Genomic DNA, 15,916 nt, shown 5'->3' on the forward strand with positions numbered 1-15,916 from the left:
TGAAACGAATAATTATAAACTCTAAACATGAATCGTAAAATAGACATAGATTATTTAAGAAAAAATTCAATCAAACCAACAATTTGATTTACTTTTCATTAGATTTTAGAAATAAAAAAATATAAAAATCTCCTTACATATAAATTGAGATATATATAATATTTAACCAATATACCTTCAATAATCACCATATATTAAAGCCTATAACATATTTTCTTAAACAAGCATAGCCTTAGAACTAGGTCCGAAATCAAGCAAAACTGGAAAAATAAACAAACAAATATTTCAACTATACCTCAAAAAAAACCCATAAAAAGTAAAAGAAAATTACTTTTTTTTTTAAATAAAAATAAAAATAAAAAGTGACACATATAGCAAAATTCATTTAAGGTTGAACCCCAAGTTGAGTGAAATGAGGGCTTTGAAGAGCTTGCTGAAGCAATTCATCATCACCATCATCCCATGAATCCCTGTAAGTCTCCAAATTGGTGAATGAATTCACTATTGCTGACAAGCATAATTGTTTTCTCCATTCTTCCAAATGTGGGGATTCACTATAATCTGCATACTTGTCACAATACTGCAAAAACAAAATCTAAATTATTAGCTTCAAGTTTTTGGTAGAATGTGTTTGGATAAAAAAAAATTACTAATCGTTTTAATAAAATTAAATTGTAATTTTAAATTCATAATATATTTATTATTTTGTAGATTATATAAGAGAAATACCTCAAAATTGGCAATGTCGTGAGTATCAGAGACGGGAATACCAGCGAGTTCCCTTGAGCGATAAAACTCTTTGATAGAAAGCATCATATCATCATAGGATGGCAAATTTCTTTTCCCCGAAAGCACTTGTGCTATCCATTTTGCTTGTGATTCAAAGAAAGGGAACCCTATTAACTGCACCAATTCTATTATTAGAAGCATATAATATATATATATAAACATAAAAATAAAAATGAAATATCATTTTAAATGCAAGTAGTTGATATCATTTGATGTAATTTATGCAATAAAATATGTAATTAGTAGTTTGGTCAAAAAAACACAATGCTTAAAGGAATACCAAAATCCCATAAATATGTATATGTATATAATGAATGATGAAAGTAAATATGGTGGGGGGAACAATAAAATAAAATAAAAATACCTTTCTTGGAATGCCAATAAAAGAGAGGGAAGGAGCAAGCGATGGTGGAAAAGTATGCTCAAAAAGGGGTCCCACTCTATTGTCATCAACACCTACTATTCCTTTGGTGTCAAGAAATGGGAATGCGTATGAATACCTACATTATATTTTACACTCATTTATTAATAAACTTTATTTTATACCCATATATCAACATTTATTTCTCACTACAGGGTTTTGCATTTTATAAAAAAATTTATTTGATAAAATTTTTATTTAATTTCAGTAATTAAATTTAAATTTAAATTATGCGTTTTAATTAACATTTTGTAGATTTTAATCACAGTTTACAACCTTGATTATCAAGTAATTTGATCATACAAACTCTAATTATATACATAAATATAAATTTTAAAATTCAATAAAAGTACTGTTTTAAGTTAAAATATTATAATTAAATAAAATGGGTAGCAATAGATATATGTTAATTGGACATATATATATATATATATATATATATATATATCAAAGTTGCTATGATTACGAGATTCATGGAAAAACATAACTTTGATTCATGAACAAGTTGGTTGGGCAAGATTTGAGGGCGAAAGTAGGGTCCCATATATAACATCTTTTTTAAATAATAATAATCATCCAATCAGCCAAACAGGGTTTTGAAATTGAAAATCTTATTTTGTGGATAAAAAAATAGGTCAATTAAAAAAATGTAAAATTTATAACAAAAAGAAAAGTGTCTTCTTCTCCTGCTTCCACTTTTTACTTTGGAAACTTAAAGTCACTTTGTCTGCTTCATTATTGGTCTGTTACTTCTTATACTTAAAACATATATTATAATATTTTCGGGAGGGGGGGTGCTTAGAAGACGATTTCTAATGCACCTAAAATCCAAAACCCAGGAATGTAAGACTTATTGTTTAATTACCCAGTGCAATATATGATAGTGTCAGCTATGACACAAGAGCCATCTTCAAACTCAACCCTTCCATCTTCATGAAGAGACTGTATCTGCAACCCAAACCAAAAGAAAATGAATCCTTAATCCAATGAACCGGATTCAATTCGATCCGAAAACGCTAATACACAGTACCTGTGGGTAAAGATGCAAGTTCCGATGCTTGGAAATGACTTTGGATAAACCTTCGGTAACTTCCAGGGATTTGGCACTGAGGTACACTTCCTTTGCCACTTTCACTATCTCCATTGATATATCTTGCCCACTTAGCGAATTTCCCACTATCACCACCACCTGCAATTAACAATTTCATCACTTTTTAATTGATTGTTATCTGAAAGAAACAATCAGTGTTTTAATAATATAGTACCTCGTTCCTAAATGGCTCTGGAACTCTATAGACGTGACTATGAATTTGCTTCCTTTTCCATGCATCCATTCCTACAAAAATCACAGGTTTGCACCTTCAAAACCAATAATCAAACACTGAGATAAAATGAAAAAGGGGAGAATGAATTAATTACCTTTAATGGAAGGCAACCTAGGTTGAGAGTAATGACCCGTGGCAACAATCACAGCATCGAACACCTCTTCCACCCTTTTTTCACCCTTTTTTTCTTTGCTTTTAACCACCCACTTTAGATCTTTCCCGAAAACACCATAGTCCAGCATCCCCACATATTCAACCCTGGTATTAAACCTTATCATTTCTTTCAACCCAAAATATTCACAGAAATCTTTAAGATACAACCACAGCTCCTTGTGACCTGGGAATCTCCTCGTGTCCCTGTTTTTCTTCGACACAAATGGGAAATCAGTGAAACCCATGATCTCCCTTGGGGATACAATCCTTAGTGAATCGTACACGCTACTATGTACGTTTAGAAATTTGTTTTTCCCCAGTGGATCTTCCTTCTCCACGTTTGGTTCGTACAACCACTGCCCACCTATGTCGTGGTTTTGCTCCAAAACCACCGCCGTGTGTCCCTCTTTCCTTAGCTCCCTCGCCGCCACCAGCCCCGACGGTCCGGCGCCGATCACGCACACGTTCTTCGTCGCTTGCCCCTGCTCCGAAACCATGGTAGCTAGATTTAGGTTGGATGGGGTGGGGGTGAGGGAGGGAAAGAAGTTGGTATGCAACAAAATATATTTGTGGGTAAATGATATGATTTGGTGGTGAGTTATGTGTGGGATTTATAGTAAAAATGATGTAGCAAGTTGTTATTTATTAGAAAAATATAATAAGGGAGTGAAAAATGAAGAAAGAAAGCAGATAATAATGGTGAAATAGGGATGGTTTGCTAAGCAGGAGACACACGTGATCAATTAAAATCATGATTTTTGCCTTTCTCTAACTTTCAACTCAGATCTTTTGCTTTCTAAAGTTACTCAAAACACTATCATTTTTATTTTCCCTTTTGTTTTTTGACAAATAAAAAGAGGAAAGCTGTTTTTCATTCTCATCCTGCGCATCAATCGGTCAAACTAATTTATTTATAATCTCTATTTTGTTCTATGGTGAGTTCTTTATTAAAAAAATAAAATAAAATAAGAATAAGCCCTTTTATAGATATTTATATTTGATGCATATCAAAATAGTAAAAATATTTAATTATTCTTGTTCGTATCTGTGAATCCTTGGATGGGTAAAATGTTTTAAGTACATAGCAAGCAATGAGCTGTCGCATTGATCTCCATGCATAAAATTGGACGGTCATAAATGAACCACATATGATCTCACTTGATGGATCCAAAAGGCATGGATCTACAATTTTAACATAAATATTGTTAAAATTTTTATCAAATATTCATTCCAACCCCACTTTTAATATTATATAAATAATAATAATTTTATTGATTAACCAAAATAATCTCATTTTAATTATTAAGACTAGGTTTTAAATTTTTAAATAAAATATCTTTTCTACTCTCTTAATTGTAATTATAATTATTTTTAATAAAATGTTTCATTTTATATAATATTAAAAATGAAATGATTATAATTTAATTTAAATTCGTGTCAAATAACCACCATTATTTATAATTGTATTATATTATTAAATATTTTGTTATCATAAAATATTTATATTCTCAAAGCTGGTGGGATTTAGAAATTAGATCTGAACAAACTGGGGATAACAGCCTACACACTTACATTATTATTGAGAACGTACCTATAGGTTGTGTCACGGCTTCATTTGTAAATTATTTCACCTGTAGATATAAATTTAATTAATATAGAGTTTTCACATTCTTAATCACTTAAGTTCGAGTTTCATAATATATGATCTTAATATATAAGTCTTTAATTTCATCATATGCTTATTTTATGTATAAATTTTATTCGAGTTTTTTACATTTTTATATGTTGTACTTCATATTAGTTTGATTCTGTATTATAATTATTTAAACATATATTTATATTTGCATTGTATTTGTGATATTTATAATAATAAAATTTTAAAAAATATTATATTAATATTATTAAATTTAAATAAAATTATTTATTTAATTTTTTATTTAGCTTCATTATTATTTAATTTTAGTTTCAGAATAAGGAAAATTCCTAAAGAAAACAAAGCAGCTTGAGAATAAATCGGTGGGTACCAAGCCAGACAATTACGTTAGTTTTAGGAATTAATTGCCCTTAAATATGGAAAACCAAACTTCATTTATTAAGGAAAAATTAATTATTAAAAATTAATTATTTTATATGAAAATTTTCAATCATAAATTTTAGATTAATATGATAGAAATATCAAACTGATTCAAAAATTTATATCGATAAATTCAATATTTAAATCATTAAAATATTAATTGTTCAAAAATATATGAAATAATTAAAATTACTTTAATTTTACAACCATGTACTTAAAATTCTGCTCTAAAATATATAATAAAATTATTTATTTAAAAAAATAAATTTCACAAACAGATTAGGAATTACATATAGCATTTAAGTTGTAAATAGAAAATAAATATTTAAATTTAAGAAATAAAATATATAAAAATATTTTATTTATGTAGGATACCCACAATTATAATGCCCCTGCTTGAAGCCAAGGAGACATGAACAATCATGTAATAGCTTGAGGAAAACATGTTTTGGGTACAATTTTCATAATTTGTTTTTGCTTAAATGAATTCTTTAAAATATATATACTTACCATAATATGTCTGCTTTTTGTTGCTTGCTCGCCACGTAAAGAAAAATAAATAAAAGAATATACAAAACAAAATCATAAAAGATTCTGGATGCCTTTATTAAAACGAATAAAATGAGATCATACAAGATTTTTTGAATGTTTTTGTTAAAACAATAATATGGAAATAAATAAATAAACAAAAAAAAAGTATTAGATTTTGGATGGATAGATATCTTTATTAAAACTAGATTATTTCATTTTTTATGATTTAGAAAATCTGAGTTAAAATTTTAAATATAATAATATCTAATTAATGAAGATAGATATAATCGAATTATTATGAAAAAATTATAAACTATGAGATATTAAGATAAATATTAATATTACATATTAAAAATAAACTTTTATTTTATACATGTTTAATACTGAATTCGAACCATATTACTTCATCTTTATTCTTATTTGGTTGATTAAAAGTAAAATATATAGACTGGGGGAATTTTCTTATTTCCTTCATAAAAATTTTAAAATATTTCAAGGGACTCATAAGGAATTATACCAAACTATGGAGCCCGACCCTCGGCCATCTCTTTTCTTCATCTCTAATCGGGAAATATAACTAATTGTACAAATATATATATCATACTATGCATTTACCTACGATTAATAAATTAATTAATGTAATTTGGATTGAACTTAGTAAAATGAGTAATTGGTGTAATTTAATTTTTATTTGCAAACATAAATGATAGGTCTATTAAGTCTCTATACGTAACTCCCACATGATAATCAAAGTGACATGGGAAACTTGCACGACAACTTTCATTATTAATGATGACCTTAAAATAAATAAAGTAAACTAATAAAATTTACACATTGATTAATCAATGGCAATTAATTTAATATGATTAGGATTATGAATGATTAATTAAAGCATATAATTAACATATAGTTTTCTATTTTTGGTATTATGATACACACGTTGGAAGTAATTGTAATTATTAAATGGGTTCGCTTAACTGATGCATCAACGTATTATTTAGACTTGTGTAATATAATGTTAATCTGGTCCAAATTATCTTTAATTAATTAAAATTTAAAATTAATTATACAAAAAATTTTAATAAGATTATGAAAAAGTGAAATAGAATTTTGAGATGGTTCAGTCTCAATTAAAAGAGTCGAGTTTGCCCATATTAATTTTTTATATAAAAATAAATTAAAAATATAATACAACAAATACACTACAAACATTAAAATAAATATTTCTTAACAAATTAAAAATACATTAAAAAATCTTTATACTTAAATAACACTAATATAGTTGCAACTTAGCAAATAAATGCCTCTAAAATAGTAGCAAAATTAACAATAAAATAATATTCATATAATATTCTAACAATAACAACAAAATAATAACAATATAATAACGGAATGATAGCAAAATAACAACATAACAACAATAAACAATTAAAAAAATAAATTCAGGTCGGGCCAAGTTAAAAAATCTTCCCAAATACTTAATCTATTTAAAAACATGCATTATTTTTGTCTAATCTCATTTTTAAGTCTATATTTTAGAAAAATCTTTTAATTTTTGAGCAAATCTTTGAAATGAACGTGTAATTCAATCTATGATCAAGCTAATCCGAATGTAAGAAAAAAATACTTACAAAATGTAAGAAAATTAAAAAATACTGAACACATCTTCTTGCCATTTAATTTGAATACACATATTTACTTTTATTACATATTTAATTATTATTTCCTAAAGGGTAAAAGACATGTTTTTTTTTCTTTCTAGTCAAAAGTAAGTAATCAAACATTTGTCTAGAGACCAGCACAAATTTAGGTAAAAGGTTACAAAAGAAGAAGAAGAAAAAGAAGAAGAAGAAATCATTGTTAGGCACCAAATCTTTCAACTACCAAAATTAAAACTAAAAAGAAAAACGAAAATCATGTTTGGGAAAGCTTAAAATAAAGTTTAAAACATATTTAGATTGCTTTACATTTCCCAAAGCCATTTAATGGCTTCTTCATGAAAAGTAATCAAAAAAATATTGTTTAATAAATAAAGGTGAATTAATGATGTCTTAACTATGTTTTAATAATTATATAGCCTCGAGAACATTAAATTTAAATGGTTTAATTTCTTGCAGAAGACTTCACTTTTCATATGGTTTGACTGAATTGTCTATCCCCTTGATTACATCTATGTATAGGATGATAGCTAATTTAACTTTTTTTAAGGGTAAATTTTAAAATTAGTTATTTTTGTTAATTATATTTTAGTCACTTATGTTTGAAATGCTACATTTTAGTCACTTATATTATTATTTTGTTATGAAATGGTCACTCTGCCGTTAAATGTCAACTTGGTTGTCTAGTTATTGGGATGAAAATATTTTTTTAATTAAGTAAATTTAATTTGAATTGTCATGTAGGACATCTAAGTTGACATTTAAAATTCATTTGGACTGCCACGTAGGACTGTTGTTAGGGAGGTAACGGAGTTTAATGGTAGAGTGGCCATTTCGTAACAAAATGATAACGTAAGTGATTAAAATGTAACATTTTAAACATAAATGACTAAAATATAATCTGAGTCAAATAAAAGTGAATATTTTTATAGTTTATCTTTTCTTAAATATATATAATTACTTTAAAAATTGAATATATTTATTACTTAAATTCAATTTATTGATCGAGTATTTTATTTATATTTTTGGCTAACTTATCATTTGTAATATACCATGTTTTTAACTTTTAAGCAAAATTGATGAAAGCTGTGTAAGTAGTTTGCAAGTAACTCAAAACAAGTGGTGGCAGAGCATTAAAACCTTTATAAATAATTACATGTATATATATATATATATATATATATTAGGTATTTGGATACCAAATAATACATGGAAAATACTAGCTGTAATTGTTTTAAATGCACTGCAGCTTTTGAGTAATCTTACAGGCAGGGCCATGAGTAAATTTGTAGTGAATATCTTACTTCAAGTTTAATACAATATAATGTTCTATTATATTATTTTGAGTCCCTTTTTAAGTAATTATATTTTATACATATTTAAATATAGATATCTTTATATTCATATATAAATACAGTTAATTTACCAAATATACATAATTATTTAACCAAATATAAATGACAAGTTACAGAAAGGGGAAAATAGCAACTTGTTTGTCGATTATAATAATTGGAGGGTGCTTTGTTGAAATATACTTGATGGCAATGCAATTCATACGATAAGACTAGACATCTAGCATCTAACGTAGCTCCCGTTATCATGATTTGTTCCAACAAAATGACTTTACTCCTCTCCTTATCGTTGTTTTAACTAAGCTTGAGTTTAAATAGATAATGCTTTTATCAATAATTAGTGTAAAAATAGTAGTAATGGTGAAATTAGATATTATAGTATGAGATAAAAAGTAAGTTAAACGCATCTCATTGTCCATCCAAACTTATCTTAAGAGTTAGATCCAATGCAAGTAAAAAAAAATCTATGTCATTAATAACTATATTATGAGTAAATTTTCGTTTGATAATTTAATTAAAAAATTACAATTTAATTATTGAATTATTTAAAAGTTTTCATTTAAGTCACTGGACTATTTAGAAACTTTTATTTAAGTCACTAAATTGTTAAGTTTTTTTTTATAAAAAAAAGGTTATGCCAACGAGCTTTAAGCAATAGTTCAACGATTGATACAATAAATTAATTCTCGTCAATGAGTAAAGAAAATAACTTAGATCCAAGTCAATCTAACCGTTTGGAAATTGGAGAAAAAGTTGTTTGAATTTTGGCTTATAAATTTTAGACGTCCAGAGCTTTTTCATATAAAAAAAATTGAACTGTAAAAAAATAAAAAGAGAGTTTTCAATTGGTGCAGATAGTACAAAAAGAGAAAGCTATATAGTCTCGATTTTAATAACTCAAAAATTAAATGAAAATCTTTGAATAGTTTAGTAATCTTTGTAATTTTTTTTAAATAATCAAAACAAAAATTATTAGTTTATCAATAAGAAAATAATGGCTTCAAACATAAATAAGTCTAATTTCTTGTAGTAGCGTATTTCTTAAATAGGATCTAATTTTATTCTTCCCTAAACCTAACAATTAATGTATCCGTGATGGGTTTTTCTATTTTATTGTTTTATAATTATGTTTAAACTTTTTTATACAAGTTAAAATATATTTAATTTTTATATTTTCATATATTTTCAATTTATTTTTACTGCTAATATTATAATTTATTTTTTATTTTCCAAATTATTAATTATTTTTCTAAGTTGTTAACTTTGTTCTATTAAATATGTTGATGTAATATTTTTAAAATAAAAAAATATTCATTTAATAACCATATAACAAAATAATGATATTTTGGGTAATGAAGGTTGAGGGAGATTACTTGGTGCTTATAACGAAGTTTAGAGCGACATGCATCGATCGATCTAAAATTAGTAACCACATATGGGAAGGAAAACAGATTGTGTTAGGTTTTGAGAGATGTAAATTTCAATATATCAAAAGAGGAGACAAATGAATTGCTCATCTTTTGGCTAAAGAGAAGTTTCGTCAAAAACATGATGTTTGGTGAGTGGAGGATGGCCCAACGATGATTCATGGACTAGTGGAGGAGGAGGGATAGTCCACTCTTCAGATCAATTGAGGTCCATTGATACGATAATGGAAGAGGCTAGAAGATTCGATTATAGCTAGCAGCAGGGGCGAAGCCAGGTTGGCATGGGCCCCGGCCCCCTTAAAATGTAAAATTTTTTAGGCTCTTAAATTTTTTTAAAATTTTAAATTAGTAAAGATAAAATTGCACTTTGGCCCCCTAAAATTATAAAAATTCAATTTGATCATTTACAAATTATAAAGATATAAACTATAAAAAATTAAAATTTCATCCGGCCCCCTAAAAAATTTTTCTAGCTTTGCCCTGGCTAGCAGAGTCTAATTACTTCAGATCGGAGCGATTCGATGCTAGTTTTGGGTATCTTAAGGGATATATGACATGTGGTGCAGGTTGTGAAAAGAGAGAGGGACTATTTAGTTTTATTTATTTAGATAATCAATGGTCACAATTATTTTTATTGTCTAATAGCTTTTTAAGTAATAAATGCATACCCTTTTATAGAAAAAAAAAACCCAACCTATGTTTTTTAAAAAAACTAAATTCCTTGAAATAAAAATAAAACTTAAATTTTAAAAGTACTAAAATACCTAAAACATATGTTTCCTTTTAAATTTCATATAAGCTATTTATACACAATTATAAGCCCAAAATCATGATTAAACACCTAATATATAAGCTTAAGACACCGATCCAAATAACAAGAAATGCATGCTTAAACACAGATAGATTTCTCAAAACATGGCAAAATACTTTCAACATTTGCATAACAATATGGACGAAGGAAGAAATATTAATAAGTGGGGCTGGATATTTATTTAAAATAGATATGTTGAAAATAGGTCCGATTTATTTCAAATAATGTAATTTTTAAATACGAAACGATCTTGATCATCATTTTAAAAATAAAATTAGTTAAATGTTTAATTTATATTAAATATTGTAATTATTTAGGCATTACTTATTTTATCAAATTAATATAATTTAGATACTATTTAATATTACTTTACTAAATTAACCTAAAAATGTTATTAAATTTATTATAAAAATTAAATTCTATAAAAGAAATTAAATTAAAAAAATTTGAAGGACGAAACACAAATTTATTCTATTTTTAAGCAGTAGTTATATGGTCAAAATAAAATCTTTCAAAACTTAAAAGGATTGAATTGAAATTTTACAAAATTTAAGAGGCCGGACCGCTATCAATTATTTGAAGCCATCATTAAATATGAAATAAGATCTGGTTGAACCGTTAAAAAAACTAATAGAACCAATTTGTTATATATAAATTTTATTTCTCAAGGTATCTAATAGACCTAGCCACGAGTTTTAAAGTTACTCCATATTTAAAATGAAGATCAAACTCTCGACTATTTACTAAGCTAGGAGAGACCTTACTATCTCACCTAACTCTGGTTAATAATTTGTTATATTTATTAACCCAAGAAGTTATTGTATTTCTTATCCCAAACCTTTAAATGTAGCCCAGTAAATCCAAAAAAATAAGATGCGGTCCAAAATACAAATAAAACAAACAAAGAAGCTATACCCAAATTCCATCTAATTTCTGAATCAATGCGTTGAATACAGAGCAGAATATACACATTTTAGCTACCCCGCTGGGTAATACATAGACATTTCATGTTCTCACCATCTGAGTTGAATTGATACAAATGTTTACTTCTCCATGTTGTTTAGAAGCAGAAACATGAAACAGGAACCTTTCCTGAGGCTCTTATTTTCCTTGCTTTTTCTTTAATCTTCAATTCCTCATGTCTTCTTTTCTCATCCACCTTTGCTTTTGCTCCACCACCAATATGATCGATCCTTGATATCTTGGTCTGGTAAAGTTGTTGGTTTATTTTTATTCTCCGCTCCAATTCTTTCTGCACATTTTTATGGCATTTGTTAAGTCAATTCGAAAATACGGGCACATATCCCACAGGATTTTGAAACATCATATCTTAGTAGCTATATCCTAGTACAAGGATCGGAACAATATAGTTATCATCACCTTTCTCCTGTCCATTTTAACTTTGGCTCGCAGCTTTTTTTCATTCTCCCATGCAAGAATTGATGCTTTCATGTTCTCACACCTGCGCCTTTGCATATTAGCATCACCATATATTTTACAAATATTCATGCTTTAAATATTCTTATAGGGGTTGTTTCAAATTTTCATTTCTTTTTGAGATTATGATAATGTTGAGGCCTGAGGGTGTTGTCTTTGAATCTAAATGATTACCGTTTGTTAAGTTTCTCCATCTCAGCTTTCTCCCAAGCATCTGCTTTGGTTTCACCGAGATTGTGTTGGGAAGAGTTTCCCTTCCGGCTTCGGTCCCCGGCTTCCATGATCACCGGCCTACCAGAGGATGAACCGCCCTTTTTGCTTCTCGGTAAACTGCTCTCTTGGCTCCTATTATCCTTTTCCATTAGCTTTCTGCTTGAAGTTTCACCTTAAGAACATAAAACAGGATTTCATTGTTATTCTCTGACAAAAGATTTTTCAGAAACTATTATATGCAGTTTCTTGGTATATGCTATTCGGATTATGCTGAAAGTATAAGCACATATATATTTAGTTTTTTCAATGTTTTCTTATATGTGGAGTGATCATTGAGGAATCATATTCGGATATAGTACGACATGGGTGTACTAAGAATCGGAGCAAAATTCGTTACCTGCAGTTTCGATTTCCTTGCTGGAATATCGCATGGTTACTCTATCCGAACTCCGAACCCCGGTGATGGTATCTTGTGCAGATCTCCGTATCTTGATCCTATGTTGCGCTTCGTCTTCTACGAGCGAGTTGATAGTGTATGCAGCGGCTGCCACTCCAACGGCCAACTCCGTGTTGTAGTCGTCGTTCATTTGCCAGGAAAACTGTCTCTGCTACCTACAAAAGCCAGCAATTGAATCATCATTGCCGCATGATTTATTATTAAAGTACCAGCTTCTACTTTCAGGTTAGACATTGCTCAAAGTTTTTTTTAATAACACTTTCTTATATAAATTTATAAAACAGCGATAATGTTCTGAAATAAAACCTTGGCATAAATCTTTATCTTGTAATTTTAGATATAATACAGACATAAAATAGATATATGAACATACTAAAATCACGAGCATATCAAAAACTTATATAAATTTATAAAACCTTTACTACAATTATGTCATAAAAGGAAACACGAATGGTAACAGAATTTTCCACAATAATGCTAAAAACTTGTTTGTATCAAAATTGGAGGTACTTACCTTGCTCCGTTGCCGGATTAAAAGTTTTCAATTATGCAAAATCTAAGAACCCAAATTCTTGTCTGATTCTCCATCAATTTTCTTGCATTTGGAAACTATTTGTTTGGAATAAAGAGCTTGGAGATGAAGAAAGACCCGTGGTGTTTTTAGCCATGATTCTTCAAAAGGATGGCACAATGTAGAGGATATCTGTATTTTTTTTTTGTTCAGCCTTTGATGAAAGTAAAGAATCTCTAAATGTCTGCAGGTTGCCTACAAGTTTCCATTTTCAATTCCTCCTTTTTCTCTCTACTGAAGACATCCTTTTTTTTTTTATATAAATAGGTAAAATGGAAGGTTTACTTGTAAGTTGAAAGTTGCAAAAGATGTGAATGGAAGTCTGGAATCAAGGAAAAAGAGGACCAAACCCCACTCTAATGAAAATTCTCCTTGAATGGAAAGGTTGTGTTATCTCAGTCATGGATATACCAATTGCAAAGGCCCACCTGCACAAGATCAATCACCACCGTTGCTTTTCATGCATGATTAAGGAACTCATGCAACTCCAAACAGTGTTGTGAAGTTTGGAATAAGATCATATTGATAATTACATCTCATGTTGTTTGATCCAAGCAAGAATCTTGCTTTGTCCTTCGGCTTCTTAATCCTTAAATAAGGTTTATTTAAAAAAAAAATCAACTTGATCCCACCCGAATTACAAATTAGTAATGAAATATTTTTATTCTATTTAACGTAAAAAAAAGATAAAGAGGAAAAGAATAGGAATAGTTCACTGAGCTTGTGTAGGATAGTGGAACATTTACCCCCATCCCCATGGAATTACATATTGATACTTCTATTTTGGTCTGTTTCTGCAGTTTCTACAGTGTAGAGAGCCAGAATGGAACATGTTATCGTTTCCAGGCAGAGTAGTAGCAGTGAAGACATTTGCTCTTTAGTGTTTACTAGAGCAGCTTTATGTTTGCTAATAATATTTAGTAATGCTACGATATATATTGTATTATATTATTTAGGGCTTCCTCATTGGGCTTAATGTTGCTCAAGTTTTCTTTAGCACTGATGTAAGAATTTTGGATCAGAACACGTTAATTGAGCTGGACAGATTACCAATTCAATTGGATTCACGGCGGGTCAATTCAACGCGATCTTTTAAAGGGTACTGTTTTTTTGATCTTTTAAAGGGTACTGTTTTTTTTTCCTTTGTTACATTACTCTCATGTTTAAAATATTAAGTTTTAGTTATTTACATTATCGTTTTATTATAAAATGGTCATTCTATTATTAAGATCTGTTACCTCTCAAACGAGAGTTTAACGTGACGGTTAAAATAAGTTTTAAATGCCAACGTTAATGTCCAACTAAGGTAAATAAAATTTAATTTTTTTATGAAAGTAGAATACAAAATTTTACCCTAAAATTCAATTTTTCTCCAATTTAAAAAGAAACAACAGTTGATTTTTTTTTTATTACCATCAGAGGAGCAAAGCGACGGAGAAAAATAAGAAAAAGAAATGAACGTACCAACCTCCATTCCTGCTTACTATTGTGGTTGCCCACACTAAGCAAATAAACAAAGATGAAGCATGTCATTTTTATTTGTCAAATATACGAAAAAATATAAAAAGATAGACTACCTTTTTGCAAAAAAAAAAATCATAATATCTGAACCTCAAACCCAAGTAAAAACAAACAAAAAAAAAATTACTTACAGTAATCAATGCCTGGACCCTTCATTGAATCAATTATTTGTTCTTCCATTTTGAATAAAAAATCAAACTGATTGATGGAGCACTCAATTTGATTTCTACTGTTTCAATTCAACAAAGATGACTATAAAAATGGATGGTTTTTTTCAATCAAAATGGAAATAAAAACTAAAAGAATGGTTTTTTTTTTTCGAGCTCAAGGATTAATGTGATGTATTGGTTTTGATTATTTTAGGAAATCAAATTAACATTTTTCTTTAAATAATTTAGAAAATCTAATTAATTAAATTTATTTAATTGAAAAATCAATTAGCTTACTTGGTTAGAAATCCATATTGACATTTAAAATCTATTTTAATTGCCACATTAGACTGTCGTTTGGGAGGTAATAGACCTTAACAGTAGAGTGACCATTTCGTAACAAATCAATAACGTAAGTGATTAAAACATAACATTTCAAAGATAAATAAAGTTTATTTTTTTCTAAATAAAATTATTTTTAAAAATAACATTTTAATTTGAAGTTTAAACTCTAATAAATATTAATAAATTTATGAGTTTGAACGAATCATACAAATTGAATGATAAAAGTCAATTAAGTAATAAAATATATACCCTTTTTCTTTGATTTTCTTGGGAAAGAAAATTTGGTATGTATTTGGTAATATATATTGACATTTATGAGATTGTTGATTCAAAGTTGGAGAGATCCGTGCTTATTTTGGCTTTCGGGAGGACCACATTTATTTTATTTATCATTAAATTACCAACTCATGATAATTTCTATTTATTTTGGGTAGAAATTTTAATTTTATTTAAAATTTTAGTAGTTCATTTAAGTCTTTTAACTCAATTGATGTATATATTGTAGTTAATGCAGTAATATGTTGAAGCGTATTATTCTCCTATTTATAAATTAAAAATTATAAAAAGTTATAAAAAACTGATTTAATAAAACATAATAATTTATTTTATCCTTTACATTTATATAATTAACATATTTAAATACACTTCCGTACACTATTTGCTGATTATATTATCTCAGGGT

At 27.9% G+C, this 15,916-nt stretch overlaps 2 protein-coding genes and 1 long non-coding RNA gene across 3 annotated transcripts; 1 reads left to right on the top strand and 2 right to left on the bottom strand.

Moving 5' to 3' along the window:
* Positions 1–65: 65 nt before the first annotated feature.
* LOC108477320 (flavin-containing monooxygenase FMO GS-OX-like 8) lies at positions 66–3,327 on the bottom strand. The gene is made up of 7 exons (XM_017779825.2): positions 2,630–3,327; positions 2,476–2,546; positions 2,241–2,399; positions 2,076–2,158; positions 1,154–1,289; positions 730–903; positions 66–580 (listed from the first exon to the last, which is right to left on the bottom strand). Exons 1-7 carry the CDS (start codon positions 3,183–3,185, stop codon positions 386–388), a joined length of 1,374 nt encoding a protein of 457 aa, XP_017635314.1. The 5' UTR covers positions 3,186–3,327; the 3' UTR covers positions 66–385.
* Positions 3,328–11,451: 8,124 nt separating this feature from the next.
* On the bottom strand, positions 11,452–13,374 carry LOC108478984 (remorin). Its single transcript, XM_017781431.2, has 5 exons — positions 13,163–13,374; positions 12,589–12,803; positions 12,153–12,363; positions 11,922–12,003; positions 11,452–11,793 (listed from the first exon to the last, which is right to left on the bottom strand). The coding sequence occupies exons 2-5, from the start codon at positions 12,776–12,778 to the stop codon at positions 11,602–11,604; spliced, it is 675 nt and encodes a 224-aa protein (XP_017636920.1). The 5' UTR covers positions 12,779–12,803; positions 13,163–13,374; the 3' UTR covers positions 11,452–11,601.
* Positions 12,737–14,342, top strand: LOC128285636 (uncharacterized). The gene is made up of 2 exons (XR_008276153.1): positions 12,737–12,873; positions 14,020–14,342. It is a non-coding gene; the product is annotated as an uncharacterized LOC128285636 (long non-coding RNA).
* The last annotated feature ends 1,574 nt before the right edge of the window (positions 14,343–15,916 follow it).

This window comes from Gossypium arboreum, chromosome 12 (genome assembly GCF_025698485.1).
Source record: "Gossypium arboreum isolate Shixiya-1 chromosome 12, ASM2569848v2, whole genome shotgun sequence".
Lineage (NCBI taxonomy): Eukaryota > Viridiplantae > Streptophyta > Magnoliopsida > Malvales > Malvaceae > Gossypium > Gossypium arboreum.